This window comes from Bombina bombina, chromosome 7, assembly GCF_027579735.1.
Source record: "Bombina bombina isolate aBomBom1 chromosome 7, aBomBom1.pri, whole genome shotgun sequence".
NCBI classification, from domain to species: domain Eukaryota; kingdom Metazoa; phylum Chordata; class Amphibia; order Anura; family Bombinatoridae; genus Bombina; species Bombina bombina.
In genome coordinates this window covers 576920482-576936908 of record NC_069505.1, presented here as the reverse complement: position 1 = coordinate 576936908, position 16427 = coordinate 576920482, and the positions used below count along the sequence as shown (strand labels likewise).

The 16427-nt window shown below is 39.6% G+C and overlaps 1 protein-coding gene across 5 annotated transcripts in view; it reads left to right on the top strand.

Moving 5' to 3' along the window:
* Positions 1 to 16427, top strand: part of AGPAT1 (1-acylglycerol-3-phosphate O-acyltransferase 1) — a 155397-nt gene that overhangs the window by 34841 nt on the left and 104129 nt on the right. For 3 of the 5 annotated variants that reach the window (XM_053721998.1, XM_053722000.1, XM_053721999.1), the window contains 2 exons: positions 3679 to 3752; positions 11923 to 12112. In XM_053721998.1, the coding sequence (XP_053577973.1) occupies positions 3679 to 3752; positions 11923 to 12112 (264 nt within the window). Of the gene's footprint in view, positions 1 to 3678; positions 3753 to 5016; positions 5603 to 6708; positions 6857 to 11922; positions 12113 to 16427 lie in introns of those variants that run through there. The other 2 variants (XM_053722001.1, XM_053722002.1) reach the window with 2 other exon arrangements.

The following is a 16427-nucleotide window of genomic DNA, read 5'->3' as shown; positions in this document are numbered from 1 at the left end:
AAAATGGTATATATGTGCAGCCATCAATCAGCAGCCTAGCTCCCTGTAGTTCATTGCTGCAACTGAGCCTACCTAGGTACGATTTACAAAAAAAGATACCAAGAGAACAAAACAAATTAGATAATAGAAGATTATTGGAGAGTTGTTTAAAATAAAATGCTCTATCTGAGTCATGAAAGTTTAATTTTAATATTACTGTCCCTTTTAACATGGTTAATAGAACTCCACAAAGGGTTTAAACACATAGGAAAAGTCACTGTCTCATCCTTTTTGTAGTAAGTCTCCTTCCAGGTATACATTTTTGCCCTATGCCCCCCCCCTACTGCAACATGTAGATATTATTTAGTTAGAAAATTGTGTATATCCCTGAATGGGATGAGTTGGTATCAGATATGTTTTTTCTGTTTACAGGAATTTATTTTAAAGTCCATTTGTGCTGAATACAAATGCAGGAAATATTAGAGCAACAACTAATAAAGAAAGGGAAGCTCACACCGCACATATATAGTTCTTTAAAAGGACACAACACAGTTTTATCTTTCATTATTCAAATAGAGCAGCAACTTTCTAATTTACTCCTGTTATCAAATTGTCTTTGTTCTCTTGCTATCTTTATTTGAAAAAGCAGGAATCTAAACTGAGGAGCAGGGCCATTTTTGGTTTAGCACCTAGGTTACACTTATTGGTGGCTAAATGTCAACACCAATCAGCAAGTGCTATCCAGGGTACTGAACCAAAAATAGTCCAACTCCTTGGCTTAGATTCCTGCTTTTTTAAATAAAGATAGTAAGAGAACGAAGACAAATTGATAATAGGAGTAAATTAGAAAGTTGCTTAAAATCATGAAAGAAAACATTTTGGTTTAGTGTCCCTTTAATATTGTACCACTTACATTAGACAAAACGTAAGATGAGGGAAGTTATGTGACCACATTTCTGTGTCTGCCATCACAACTTATATTTAAAGGGACATGAAACAAAAACATTTTTTTTCATGATTTAGGTAGAACATACAATTTTAAACAACTTTCCAATTTACTTCTATTATCAAATTTGCTTCATTCTCTTGGTATAATTTGTTGAAGGAGCAGCAATGCACTACTGGCTTCTAACTGAACACATGAGTGAGCCAATGACAATCAGTATATATATATATGCAGCCACCAATTAGCAGCTAGAACCTAGGTTCTCTGCTGCTCCTGAGCTTTCCTAGATAGACCTTTCAGCAAAGGATAACAAGAGAAGGAAGCAAATTAAATAATAGAAGTAAATTAGAAAGTTGTTTAAAATTGTATTCTCTATCTGAATCATGAAAGAAAAAAATTGGGTTTAGTGTCCCTTTAAGGAAAATTTATAAATGACAGACATTTTTATATTATTGCAAAGTATTACACTTCCCCCCCACCCAGCTACTTCATAGATGGAAACAAATTCTGCAAACACTGAAGTGCTGAAACGTTCTCAATTTTCAGAGCTAAATTACATGAAAAGGGGACAAAGTAAATAATGACAATATATTGCAAAGTTGTTTTTCGTTATGCATAAATAAACATTTTATATAAAAATCTCAAGGTGTTTACTGTCTCTTTAAGGCTCATTTCCTTTGGCATACAGAACACTTTATATGGCACATTTCAGTGTGTAACTTGAATATCTGGCACGTCTCTGTGACCCTTTTTTTCTTCACAGTGATATACACTTTCAATGTGACTCACTTCTAAATTAGTGTTTTCCCTTTCTGAGTACTAATGAGTCAGCCCCAGTGAGTCAGCAGCGACCCTGCCGGGCAGTGAAATACAATCTGGCCTGTTAGGGGTTCCTTGAGGGTACAACTGAGGAACACTGATTTATGTAATGCATTGAATGTTTTACTGTCGCTGCACCAGAGCAAACAATTATAACAGGGGAAGTGCTGGAGTACCCCTGAACCCCAGACGTGCATGTACCACAGGGTGAGAGACAAGGGGTTAAATCATACTTGGGAGCTGCAAGCATTGCAGTTCCTTAACAGGAAATTGCTTTTGAGCCAATCAGAAGTTGCTGTCTCAGTGTGACTTTACCTTTTAGTTTAAAGGGATATTAAACAGTCTGTTTCATTGTTGTAATAAAAAAGCACTAAGCAGGGGGGTTATACTTAATAGAAATCACTGCAATGTGTATTATTAATCATTTTAAAATTATTGTATCTTTTAAAGGACACTGAACCCAAATTTTTTTCTTTGGTGATTCAGATAGCGCAGCAATTTTAAGTAAGTTTCTAATTTACTCCTGTTATCAAATTGTCTTTGTTCTCTTGCTATCTTTATTTGAAAAAGAAGGCATATAAGCTTTTTTTTTTTTTTGGGGACAGCACTTTTTTATTGGTGGATTAATTTATCCTCCAATCAGTAAGAACAACCCAGGTTGTTCACCAAAATTGGGCTGGCATCTAAACTTACATTTTTGCAATTCAAATAAAGATACCAAGAGAATGAAGAACATTTTATAATAGGAGTAAATTAGAAAATTGCTTAAAATTTCATGCTCTATCTGAATCACAAAATAAAAAAATTGGGTTCAGTGTCCCTTTAATTTGTGCAGCATCCATTATTTCCTGTCACAGCCCTACAAGGGGCTGTGCTTTCTACAGTAAAGTATACCTAGCCTGATACCATAAAACTTCTAGAGCAACATGAGCTGGTTTACTGTTAATGGGACATAAAACCTGAATGCTTTCTTTCATGATTCAGATAGAGCATACAATTTATAACAACTTTCCCATGTACTTCTTTTATCAAATTTCCTTTGTTTTCTTGTTGTTTCCTTTGTTGAAAAGCAGGGATGTAATCTCAGGAGTGTGCACGTGTGTGGAGCACTATATGGCGGCAGTTTTGCAACAATGTTATACATTAGCTAAATCACTAAATGGCAGCACTATTTCCTGTCATGTAGTGCTACCGACATTTGCACGCTACCTATCTAGATTTCTCTTCAGAATAATGTGAGAAAGAAGCAAATTTTTGCTTTTTAGCCAATCAGTGCTTCTAGGTAACTTCACGTGCGTGAGCTCAATGTTATCTATATGACACACATGAACTAACGCCCTCTAGTGGTGAAAAACTGTAAAAATGCTCTAAGCTAAGAGGCTGCCTTCAAGGGCTTAGAAATTAGCATATGAACCTCCTAGATTTAGCCTTCAACTAAGAATACCAAATGAACAAAGCAAAATTGGTGATAGAAGTAAATTGGAAAATTGTTTAAAATTACATTCTCTATCTGAATAATGAAAGTTTGTTTTGGACTAGAATGTCCCTTTAAACAACTCTGAGGTTGAGTGTACTATAAGGTGACATGACTCTAGTTTATCAGCTCTGGCACAGGCGGTACATTTAATAAGCGTGGCCCTTATAAGTTGAAAGTATCAAGACCAGACCTGTTTCTCTGTAATACAGAAATGTACCTGGTTTATTGGGACAGGCTTAGATAGTGCTGGTTTCTGTCTGGTAGCGTCTGGTCTATAGATCATTAAAGCATAGAATACTGAGTATTTATTTATGTGGTGACATCATTATACATGTTAGGAGAGACTCGGATATTGGCAGACTTCTATTAATTAAAATTGGTCTTTTAAATGCAGATAGACAGGACAGGCTCAGCCAGTACTATATTTAATGTAATGTTTGGGGATTTGTCTCCTCAGGTTTTTGGCTGAACAGTGTGTGATGTCATCAAATGTTGTTAAAGCTGCTTCTCCATTGGCTAGCGCTGTGACAGGTATGTATGTCTGTGGTAAGTTAGTGTTTGTGCCCAGGAGACAGACTGACCAAGGTCACATGCATAGTCAGTGTCAGAGCACAGGAGAGACACTGACCAAGATCACACAGTCAGTGACAGAGCACAGGAGAGAAACTGACCAAGATCACACAGACAGTCAGTGACAGAGCACAGGAGAGAGACTGACCAAGATCACACAGACAGTCAGTGACAGAGCACAGGAGAGACACTGACCAAGATCACACAGACAGTCAGTGACAGAGCACAGGAGAGAGAGACTGACCAAGATCAGACAGACAGTGACAGAGCACAGGAGAGAGAGACTGGCCAAGATCACACACAGTCAGTGACAGAGCACAGGAGAGACACTGACCAAGATCACAGTCAGTCAGTACTGACAGAGCACAGGAGAGAGACTGACCAAGATCACACAGTCAGTGACAGAGCACAGGAGAGAGACTGACCAAGATCACACAGTCAGTGACAGAGCACAGGAGAGACACTGACCAAGATCACACAGACAGTCAGTGACAGAGCACAGGAGAGAGACTGACCAAGATCACACAGTCAGTGACAGAGCACAGGAGAGAGACTGACCAGAATCACACAGTCAGTGACAGAGCACAGGAGAGACACTGACCAAGATCACACAGACAGTCAGTGACAGAGCACAGGAGAGACACTGACCAAGATCACACAGTCAGTGACAGAGAACAGGAGAGAGACTGACCAAGATCACACAGACAGTCAGTGACAGAGAACAGGAGAGAGACTGACCAAGATCACACAGATAGTCAGTGACAGAAAACAGAAGAGAGACTGACCAAGATCACACAGACAGTCAGTGACAGAGAACAGGAGAGAGACTGACCAAGATCACACAGACAGTCAGTGACAGAGCACAGGAGAGACACTGACCAAGATCACACAGTCAGTCAGTACTGACAGAGCACAGGAGAGAGACTGACCAAGATCACACAGACAGTGACAGAGCACACGAGAGACACTGACCAAGGTCACACAGACACAGTGACAGAGCACAGGAGAGATACTGACCAAGATCACAGGAGAGAGACTGACCAAGATCACACAGACAGTCAGTGACAGAGCACAGGAGAGAGACTGACCAAGATCACACAGACAGTCAGTGACAGAGAACAGGAGAGAGACTGACCAAGATCACACAGTCAGTCAGTACTGACAGAGCACAGGAGAGAGACTGACCAAGATCACACAGACAGTGACAGAGCACACGAGAGACACTGACCAAGGTCACACAGACAGTGACAGAGCACAGAAGAGTGACTGACCAAGGTCACACAGACACAGTGACAGAGCACAGGAGAGAGACTGACCAAGATCACACAGACAGTCAGTGACAGAGCACAGGAGAGAGACGGACAAAGATCACACAGACAGTGACAAAGCACAGGAGAGAGATTGACCAAGATCACACAGACAGTCAGTGACAGAGCACAGGAGAGAGACTGACCAAGATCATACAGACAGTGACAGAGCCCAGGAGAGAGACTGACCAAGATCACACAGACAGTGACAAAGCACAGGAGAGAGACGGACAAAGATCACACAGACAGTGACAAAGCACAGGAGAGAGATTGACCAAGATCACACAGACAGTCAGTGACAGAGCACAGGAGAGAGACTGACCAAGATCACACAGACAGTCAGTGACAGAGCACAGGAGAGAGACTGACCAAGATCACACAGACAGTCAGTGACAGAGCACAGGAGAGAGCTTGACCAAAATCACACAGTCAGTCAGTGACCGAGGACTGACTTTTTTGGCTTTGACATCTGCTACAGAGCCGCAGTGCCCTACTGACCACAAGGTGAACCATTGTTTTTAAGTTTACAAATATTTGTCAAATCAGATTTTTAAAATATGAAATTTGTACAAAACTAAAATGTGATCCTCAGAATTTTTATGATTGCTGGCTCATTTCAAAATGTATGAAATAGTTAATTTGCATGTTTCAAATTTATATCAGTAGCTAAGTGAATGACCTGCGTTCAGACATTTTAGGTAGTGACAGGAAAGTAAAAAAACAAAATGATCTAATGCAGGGCTGTTCAAACCACGGTTCCCAACCTGTTTTTGTGTTTCAACACCATGTTTACTGGGTCGCGACTAGTGTGTGTGTTGTATGAGTGTGTGTGTGTTGTATGAGTGTGTGTGTTGTATGAGTGTGTGTGTGTTGTATGAGAGTGTTTGAGGTGTGTGTGTTGTATGAGTGTGTGTGTGTTGTATGAGAGTGTTGGGGTGTGTGTGTGTGTTGTATGAGAGTGTTTGAGGTGTGTGTGTTGTATGAGTGTGTGTGTGTTGTATGAGAGTGTTGGGGTGTGTGTGTGTTGTATGAGAGTGTTTGAGGTGTGTGTGTTGTATGAGTGTGTGTGTGTTGTATGAGAGTGTTGGGGTGTGTGTGTTGTATGAGAGTGTTTGAGGTGTGTGTGTTGTATGAGTGTGTGTGTGTTGTATGAGAGTGTTGGGGTGTGTGTGTGTTGTATGAGAGTGTTGGGGTGTGTGTGTGTTGTATGAGAGTGTTTGAGGTGTGTGTGTTGTATGAGTGTGTGTGTGTTGTATGAGAGTGTTGGGGTGTGTGTGTTGTATGAGAGTGTTGGGGGTGTAGGGCTGCAACTAACGATTATTTTCATAATCGATTAATCAGCCGATTATTTTTTAGATTAATCGACTAATCGAATAAAAAAATAAATTCTTTTTTTCCTATATTTAAAATAACATCCACATACTGAGTGTTATAAATATAAACTTCCGACTAAAACGTTACATTAAAACAACTGTTGGTCCAATTTTTTAAGCAGCAGAACAAATTTTTATAATTTAAGCAAAACAAAACCACAAACTGTTTGAAAAGAGGTAGAACTAGAAAGAGTTAGACTATCACTGTTGATGACATTCTGTTATTCACTCTTTCAGAAACTTTGCATTGAAATGCAAAAATGTCAACATGACCACATGCTCCTGGCTAAGGCTGGTTCTCTTTTTGCCTGCAGCAGAGAAGAGGCGCTCAGATGGTGTTGAGGTGCCTGAGATGCATAAATAGGGTTTTGCCAATTTCACCAAGGTGTGCAATTTATCTTTTTTAGTTCTCCACCAATGCAAGGGGCCTCTCAACAAAGTAAGCCTGGACTTCATTTTAACATAAAAATATCTTGAATATCTATATGCAGTGGTAAATAACCATCTATAAGCTTAGGGGGAGAACTATCTAGTCCACTCTAAAAATAACAGATATATACTTACAGAAGTTGAATTTGGTACATATTCCAATTAATTAAAAATAGGAAGAACAATAAAAAAGGCAAAAGGGCTAAAGACTATATATCGGTAAAATGACACAGCCTTACACATTTATCTATAGAGTACAAATAGCAACAATAGCAAGCGATCTGCTAGAAATTGTGCAAACAGATAATAGTGGCATCAATTCATTTAACAAATGCCATTAATCTAGGGCTAGGTGTAAATAATAAGCTCAGCACTATATCATGCAAAGCAAATCACCTGATTGTATATAAACAATCCAAATTATGACTCCTATTTTATTTCTGGGTTGCACATAAGACCGGAGTAGTTGTAAACTTAACAATAAACTTATAGTGTCCCAAAAAGGTGAAAAGTAACAAGCGTCTGTAGCTGTCCTTTAGGAAAGGCATAACCATAAAACACAATACCATGTGCAGGAGCTCAGTGGAGTGAAGCAGCTGGTGCTGTGCACAGACCAACTAATCGATTATGAGATTCGTTGACAACTATTTTCATAATCGATAATTATCGATTATGCCGATTAGTTGTTGCAGCTCTATGGGGGTGTGTGTGTTGTATGAGAGTGTTGGGGGGGGGGTGTTGTATGAGAGTGTTGGGGTGTGTTGTATGAGTGTGTGTGTGTGTTGTATGAGAGTGTTGTGGGGGGGTGTTGTATGAGAGTGTTTGTGTGTTGTATGAGAGTGTTTGTGTGTTGTATGAGAGTGTTTGTGTGTTGTATGAGAGTGTTTGTGTGTTGTATGAGAGTGTTTGTGTGTTGTATGAGAGTGTTGGGGTGTGTTGTATGAGAGTGTTGGGGGGGTGTTGTATGAGAGTGTTGTGGGGGGGTGTTGTATGAGAGTGTTTGTGTGTTGTATGAGAGTGTTTGTGTGTTGTATGAGAGTGTTTGTGTGTTGTATGAGAGTGTTTGTGTGTTGTATGAGAGTGTTGGGGTGTGTTGTATGAGAGTGTTGGGGGGGTGTTGTATGAGAGTGTTGGGGGGGTGTTGTATGAGAGTGTTGGGGGGGTGTTGTATGAGAGTGTTGGGGTGTGTTGTATGAGAGTGTTTGTGTGTTGTATGAGAGTGTTTGTGTGTTGTATGAGAGTGTTGGGGGGGGGTGTTGTATGAGTGTGTGTGTGTTGTATGAGAGTGTTTGTGTGTTGTATGAGAGTGTTTGTGTGTTGTATGAGAGTGTTTGTGTGTTGTATGAGAGTGTTGGGGGGGGGTGTTGTATGAGAGTGTTGGGGTGTGTTGTATGAGAGTGTTTGTGTGTTGTATGAGAGTGTTTGTGTGTTGTATGAGAGTGTTTGTGTGTTGTATGAGAGTGTTTGTGTGTTGTATGAGAGTGTTTGTGTGTTGTATGAGAGTGTTTGTGTGTTGTATGAGAGTGTTTGTGTGTTGTATGAGAGTGTTTGTGTGTTGTATGAGAGTGTTGGGGGGGGGTGTTGTATGAGAGTGTTGGGGGGTGTTGTATGAGAGTGTTTGTGTGTTGTATGAGAGTGTTTGTGTGTTGTATGAGAGTGTGTGTGTGTTGTATGAGAGTGTTGGGGGGTGTTGTATGAGAGTGTTGGGGGGTGTTGTATGAGAGTGTTGGGGGGTGTTGTATGAGTGTGTTTGTGTGTTGTATGAGAGTGTGTGTGTGTTGTATGAGAGTGTGTGTGTGTTGTATGAGAGTGTGTGTGTGTTGTATGAGAGTGTGTGTGTGTTGTATGAGAGTGTTGGGGGGTGTTGTATGAGTGTGTTTGTGTGTTGTATGAGAGTGTTTGTGTGTTGTATGAGAGTGTTTGTGTGTTGTATGAGAGTGTTTGTGTGTTGTATGAGAGTGTTTGTGTGTTGTATGAGAGTGTTGGGGGGGGGGTGTTGTATGAGTGTGTGTTGTATGAGAGTGTTGGGGGGGGTGTGCGTTGTATGAGAGTGTGTGTGTGTTATTACCATTTACACTTACAAGTTTGACTACAATCAAGAATAAAGTACACACACATTTTAGTCACTTTGCCAAAAATTGCAGCTATCTTGTATATTAATTAAAAACATTTCAAGCATAAAAATGGGGCGCTAAGGTATGTAGTATCACGGCGCTTGGTCTTGGGTAACACATTTTGAAGAACCCTGATCTAAGATGCTTTTATTTTTTGCACTGCTGCTTCCATATAACAATAGAATAGATCATAATCCTTTACAAAATGCAGATAGAACAGACTATTTTAAACAACATTCCAATTTATTTCTATTATCAAATGTTCTTCATTCTCTTGGTATCTTTTGTTGACGAAGCAGCAATGCACTACTGGGAGCTAGCTGAACTTATATAGTGAGACAATAACTAGAGGGATATATGTGCAGCCACCAATTAGCAGCTAGCTCCCAGTAATGAGCCTTTTTAGCTCTGCTTTTCAACAAAGGATGCCAGGAGAATGAAGTAAATTAGATCATAGAAGTGAATTGAAAAGTTATTTAAAAGTGCATGTTCTATCTGAATCGTGAAAGAAAAAGTTTGCGTTTTATTTCCCCTTAAATATGTCAGCTCCTGAACAGCAGTGCATTACAGGGACATAGCTGAACACATCTCATGAGCCAATAAAAAGAGGCATATGTGCATACTTACCAATAACCAGCTAGATCCCAGCAGTGCATTGCTGCTCTGGAGCCCACTTTAACTATGTGTTTAACCTCATTTTATTATAGCATATATATATATATATATATATACTATGCATATAACTAACATAGCTTTTTTTCCCCCCACTTTTATGTGCTTGTAAGATGTGGAGATATTGCTAACCATAGTTTAGAGATAATAAATTGTTATCTTGCAGCACAGTCACACCCCAGGCGTTAACTGCCAGCGTGCGTGTGTAAATATTTCTTTGCATGTTCTGCATTTTTTAGGTTTAGTAGAAGCCCAGTAACTGTATTCATTCTTTTCAGCAATTCGTATATTGAGGAAATGTATGGAAAAAAGAGAAGGTTTTGTTTGTAAAGAGAGGCAGAAAGTAATTGTGCAAGGAAAGTGCCGCTAAACTGTGTACAAAGGGAAGAGCGAGGGAGAGAGATTTGTGTACAAAGGTGACGGGTTAGAGTGGGAATATACAGCAGCTCAGTGAGGTTTAGAGGGAGAGCTCTCCTCCTCTGGAACATGACACTGAACTCTGAACATCCTCCGCTATATTCTAGTGTTTACAAAGGTCCTCGCTGTGTGTAGCGCTCCGTGCCGCTCTGCTCTATCTCCTTTACATTTCTTTATCCTCTCAATACTTTCATTTCATCTATTACATTTTCCGTCTCATTATATTGTTTTTCCTTCTATGATCTTAATGTCTTCTTTCCCCCTCTCCCCTTATGTTTTATCATCTGCTTTTCATTCTTTCATCATCTCAAAACTTTCATCTCTTCTTCTTTTTCCTATTTCCCTTCCCTTTTCTGTGTGTCCTCTCTAATTTTATTTCAGTGCTACTATTTGTTCTTGTTATTCCTTCCTTTTTCTACTTATTTTTTTTCTATATTTTTTCTTATCTCTTCCCTGCTGTTACTTTGTAATATTGTTTGCTTCTCTCACTGCATCATCGCCTTTTTCTTGCTCCGTTCCTCTCTCCTTTCCTTTCCTCTCTCCTTTCCTTTCGTTTCCTCTCTCCTTTCCTTTCCTCTCTCCTTTCCTTTCGTTTCCTCTCTCCTTTCCTTTCCTCTCTCCTTTCCTTTCCTCTCTCCTTTCCTTTCCTCTCTCCTTTCCTTTCCTCTCTCCTTTCCTTTCCTCTCTCCTTTCCTTTCCTCTCTCCTTTCCTTTCCTCTCTCCTTTCCTTTCTCATTTTTCTTTCCTCTCTTCTTTCATTTCTTCTTTCCTTTCCTCTCTCTCCTTTCCTCTCTCCTTTCATTTCCTCTCTTTCTCCTTTCCTTTCCTCTCTCCTTTCCTTTCTCCTTTCCTCTCTCTCTCCTTTCCTTTCCTCTCTCCTTTCCTTTCCTCTCTCCTTTCCTCTCTCTTTCCTTTCCTCTCTCTTTCCTTTCCTCTCTCCTTCCTTTCCTTTCCTCTCTCCTTCCTTTCCTTTCCTCTCTCCTTCCTTTCCTTTCCTCTCTCCTTCCTTTCCTTTCCTCTCTCCTTCCTTTCCTCTCTCTCTCCTTTCCTCTCTCTCTCTCCTCTCTCTCTCTCCTCTCTCCTTTCTCCTCTCTCTCTCCTTTCTCCCCTTTCTTTTCTCTCTCTCTCTCTCTCTCTCTCTCTCTCTCTCTCTCTCTCTCTCTCTCTCTCTCTCTCTCTCTCTCTCTCTCTCTCTCTCTCTCTCTCTCTCTCTCTCTCTCTCTCTCTCTCTCTCTCTCTCTCTCTCTCTCTCTCTCTCTCTCTCTCTCTCTCTCTCTCTCTCACACACTCACACTCACTCACTCTCTCTTTCCTTTCATCTCTCTCTTTCTCTCTTTCCTTTCTCTCTTTCCTTTCTCTCTTTCCTTTCTTTCTTTCTTTCTTTCTTTCTTTCTTTCTTTCTTTCTTTCTTTCTTTCTTTCTTTCTTTCTCTCTCTCTTTCCCTCTTTCTCTCTCTCTCTTTCTCTCTCTCTTTCCCTCTTTCTCTCTCTCTTTCCCTCTTTCCCTCTCTCTTTCCCTCTTTCCCTCTCTCTTTCCCTCTTTCCCTCTCTCTCTCTCTCTTTCCCTCTCTCTCTCTCTCTTTCCCTCTCTCTCTCTCTCTCTCTTTCCCTCTTTCTCTCTCTCCTCTCTCTCTCTCTCCTTTCCTTTTTTTTCTCTTCTTCATTTAGTTTTTTTCTCTTCCTCCCCTCTTCTCATTCCACCCATCTCGTCTTCATCTTTCTTTCTCTCTTCTCTTTATTATCCTATTGTTTTTCTCTCCATCCTTTAATTTCTTTAATGTAATCCTGTCATTTCTCTTTTCCTTTCTATCTTTGTCTAGGTGCGATGGAGCTGTCTGTGGCCCAGTGGCTTCTCGTGGTCTGTCTCGTGGCCTTCCCTCTGCTATACGAATGGAGCATCTCCTTCAAGTACTTCTGCAAGATGACGTTTTACAATGGTTGGATCCTGACGTTGGCTATACTTGCCATCCCTATTTGTGCCGTGAGGGGTCGCAATGTAGAGAATATGAAGTGAGTGGTCCTTACACCTCTGTTTATACCTGTTTATCATCCTCCACATCTCTTATCTTTTACAGATCTCTCTAGATTGTGTTTGACTTAGAGAAGCTTAAAGGGACACTCAAGTCAAAATTAAACTTTCATGATTCAGATAGAGCAGCAATTTTAAACTTTCCAATTTACTTCCATTAACAGACTGTGCACAGTCTTTTTATATTTACACTTTTTGAGTCACCAGCTGCTACTGAGCATGTGCAAGAATTCACCGAATAAGCATATATGCCTTTGTGATTGGCTGATGGCTGTCACATGATGCAGGAGGAGTGGAAATAGACATCACTGAAATTTGTCAGAAAAAAAATCTACTAATTTGAAGTTCAGACTAAGCGCTATTGCATTGTCTAGCTACTGTCTTTACTGGTCCTTTAACTAAGAGAAATGTTCTCTTTCTCTGAATTTGCAGTTTGTTTGAAAAATGAGCCTGCCCATTTTTGGTTCAGAACCCTGGGTAGTGCTGGCTACATTTTAGCCACCAATCAGCATGTGCTACCCAGGTGCTAAACCAAAAATAGGCCGGCTCCTAAGTTTATATTCCTGCTTTTCAAATACAGATACCAAGAGAACGAAGAAAAATTTAATAGGAGTAAATTAGAAAGTTGCTTAAAATTACTGCTATATCTAAATCATGAAAGAAAAAAATTGGGTTTCATATCCCTCTAATTAGTTAGTTTATAAGGTACATTTGTGCTGTAGTGTAGAGATAACCCTCTAACCTGAAGCCTCTCAATCCCTGATCCATCCCAAACTGCTCTCTTCCCTCATCCTTCCCCTCACAGGCCACAACCATGTTTGGTACTAGTGAACAGTATGCATTTTAGGGCTTCTTTTTTTATGTATTTATTTCTATAGTGTAGGGACCCCTCCTCAACCTCCCCTCCCCCCACACTGTCAAACACCATATTTGTTACTGGCAGCCAGTAACAAGTTTTTTTTATTATTATTTTTAAAAAAATTTGTAGTGTAGTGGCCCTCCTCCAAAATCTAATTTACGTGTAGCGCTGCCTCTGCCCTGTCTTATAATTTTGCCGTAGTGTAGGGAACCCCGTCTCCAACCTTCCCTCCCACACTTCCCATCAGGACAAACAGATATTGTTACAGAGAGTGACACAGACAGTATCACTGACTGTAACAATCAGGCAATCTGGCTTCATATGGTAACGGAGCACTGATTGAGAGGTTTGCCCATGAGTGGGTTGAGAAGATATTTAATTTGAGCCTGCAGCAGATATTTATGAAAATCACCCGGGACTCATTTGAATGGTGTGCCTGTGATGAGAAGCCTGGTCTTGTGCAATTGGAACCATATGAGCCAGATATACAGTATATAACAAGCCTGCTCTTGTGCAATTTGAACCATATGAGCCAGATATACAGTATATAACAAGCCTGCTCTTGTGCAATTGGAACACTGTGAGCCAGATATACAGTATATAACAAGCCTGCTCTTGTGCAATTGGAACACTGTGAGCCAGATATACAATATATAACAAGCCTGCTCTTGTGCAATTGGAACACTGTGAGCCAGATATACAGTATATAACAAGCCTGCTCTTGTGCAATTGGAACACTATGAGCCAGATATACAGTATATAACAAGCCTGCTCTTGTGCAATTGGAACACTATGAGCCAGATATACAGTATATAACAAGCCTGCTCTTGTGCAATTGGAACACTATGAGCCAGATATACAGTATATAACAAGCCTGCTCTTGTGCAATTGGAACACTATGAGCCAGATATACAGTATATAACGAGCCTGCTGTTGTGCAATTGGAACACTATGAGCCAGATATACAGTATATAACAAGCCTGCTCTTGTGCAATTGGAACACTATGCGCCAGATATTCAGTATATAACAAGCCTGCTCTTGTGCAATTGGAACACTATGAGCCAGATATTCAGTATATAACAAGCCTGCTCTTGTGCAATTGGAACACTATGAGCCAGATATACAGTATATAACAAGCCTGCTCTTGTGCAATTGGAACACTATGAGCCAGATATACAGTATATAACAAGCCTGCTCTTGTGCAATTGGAACACTATGAGCCAGATATACAGTATATAACAAGCCTGCTCTTGTGCAATTGGAACACTATGAGCCAGATATACAGTATATAACAAGCCTGCTCTTGTGCAATTGGAACACTATGAGCCAGATAGATATACAGTATATAACAAGCCTGCTCTTGTGCAATTGGAACACTATGAGCCAGATATACAGTATATAACAAGCCTGCTCTTGTGCAATTGGAACACTATGAGCCAGATATACAGTATATAACAAGCCTGCTCTTGTGCAATTGGAACAATATGAGCCAGATATACAGTATATAAGGAACATCTAGTGAAGAGATTCTTTGCTAAATAGGAAAATGTATTAATTAAATTGGACTAGGGAGTTCAGTATTGGATATTTTGACCCTTTATTGACTCTAAAACGTTCCAGAAGGATAGAGCTTTGAAGAAATGATCGGGTATTCAGTAAGGGGGATTGTAAACTAGGTTAGATAATTGTAACGTGTGTTGGAGGAGAAGAGTAGAAAGTGTTAAGGTACTTTATTTTTTTAACATAACCTTTAAAGGGACATGAGTTTGTTCCTTCTCCTTGTATCCTTTGTTGAAAAATATACCTAGGTAGGCTCAGAAGCTGCTGATTGTTGGCTGCACGTTTATTCCTCTTGTCATTGGCTTTCAGCTAGCTCTCAGTAGGGCATTACTGCTCCTTTAACAAAGGAGAGCTAGAGAATGAAACGTTTATGCAACAAAAAAGGAGTGGCCACAGCACTACACTTATAAATGGGGTTGCTTAATCTGGTTTGAATATAAACATACCTTGTGAGCCAGAGTGCTTGTGCACAACAACAATCTGCAAGATTGAGTCAAAACCCAAAAGGATTTAGACAAAAAAGAATGCACTTATATAGCACGTCTAACACCCCTTAAAGATACGGAACATCATTCTTGAGGAAAAAACAAGTCTAGGAATTCTGCATTAAAACATAATTGTTATTGTTAGAATACTTATATAAAACCACTGGATGTGTGTATGAGTGTGTGTGTTTAAAATCACTAAGGGACTCGGAATTGCTTTATTCAGGTAGTAATGGTATATTGGTCATTAATAATAATAATAGTGAAGGGATACTACAGTATCTGGCGTGATGCAAAAGAGTAATTTTGTCTTTACTGCTGTTTTTTCAGGGGATTGTACCTTGGATTTAGTGAATCGTGTACGTGTTTTATTCTTGTCTTAATGGACTGTGATCCACTGAGGATACCACAGTAATACACAATTTTACTGTATGATATTACAGCACAAATTTACAAGTTGGCTATTTTCTATGTTGTAGACATAATTGTATAACAATAAATAAGCATATATGTTTACACATTCAAGTGAGCCTAATTTTAGAACTGAATCTAAGTTGTTTTTTCAATTTCTATCTGTCATTGCTTCTGATTTAGTAATCTGCTTTATGGTTTTCAGGCGATGTGCTAAATGTAAATAAACTGGTTCTGGAGCAATCACATTGATCTGTTAATAAGTGTGCTCATTTTACTCCAATGTTAAAAATGCAATTCATAGATCTAGGTGCAATTGTATCCACTTATCTTAAATAAGGTACTTACACTGGTAGAATAGATCTAATGTTCTGTTTATATTATGCTAGCACGGAGCAATTACAATTATATCCCTGTTAAGGGTTAATATTACCACGCTAGTTTAATCATGCCAGTGTTTCTGAGATATATAAAATTTGGTTCAAAATTTGAGCATGTCTTGTATAGATCTTTGAATGTTATTGTGCTCTTATAGATTGCCTTTTTGTAGTGAATTTTAACCTGAGTTCAAAATTTGTACTTAACTCTTTATATTGTGGTATAATCATACCGATTTACTTTTATATGCCAATAGCAAAATCTAAATAAAGGATCAATATACAGCTATGTAAGTGCCTAGCACGGGATGATGCTAATCTTTATTCAGGAGAAAATTATGTGGAGTCTTTCATACTGGCAGCGCTAATCGTGGGTTGGTGTATCTCGCTGTGCACCCACCAGCGCAGTAGTACTAAATAAATGCGTGTGCTCAATTTGCTCTGAATTACTTAAACATCACATGTTGCTGTAATATTGGATTGAGATTGGACTGATTATATCAGTATTGCGCTTTAAGAAGGGTACTGAGGTTGTATTAATATTGCACCTAAAGTGAGGTGCTGATTGATATTTCCCACTGTTCCCAATGTTTTGTTAAGTGT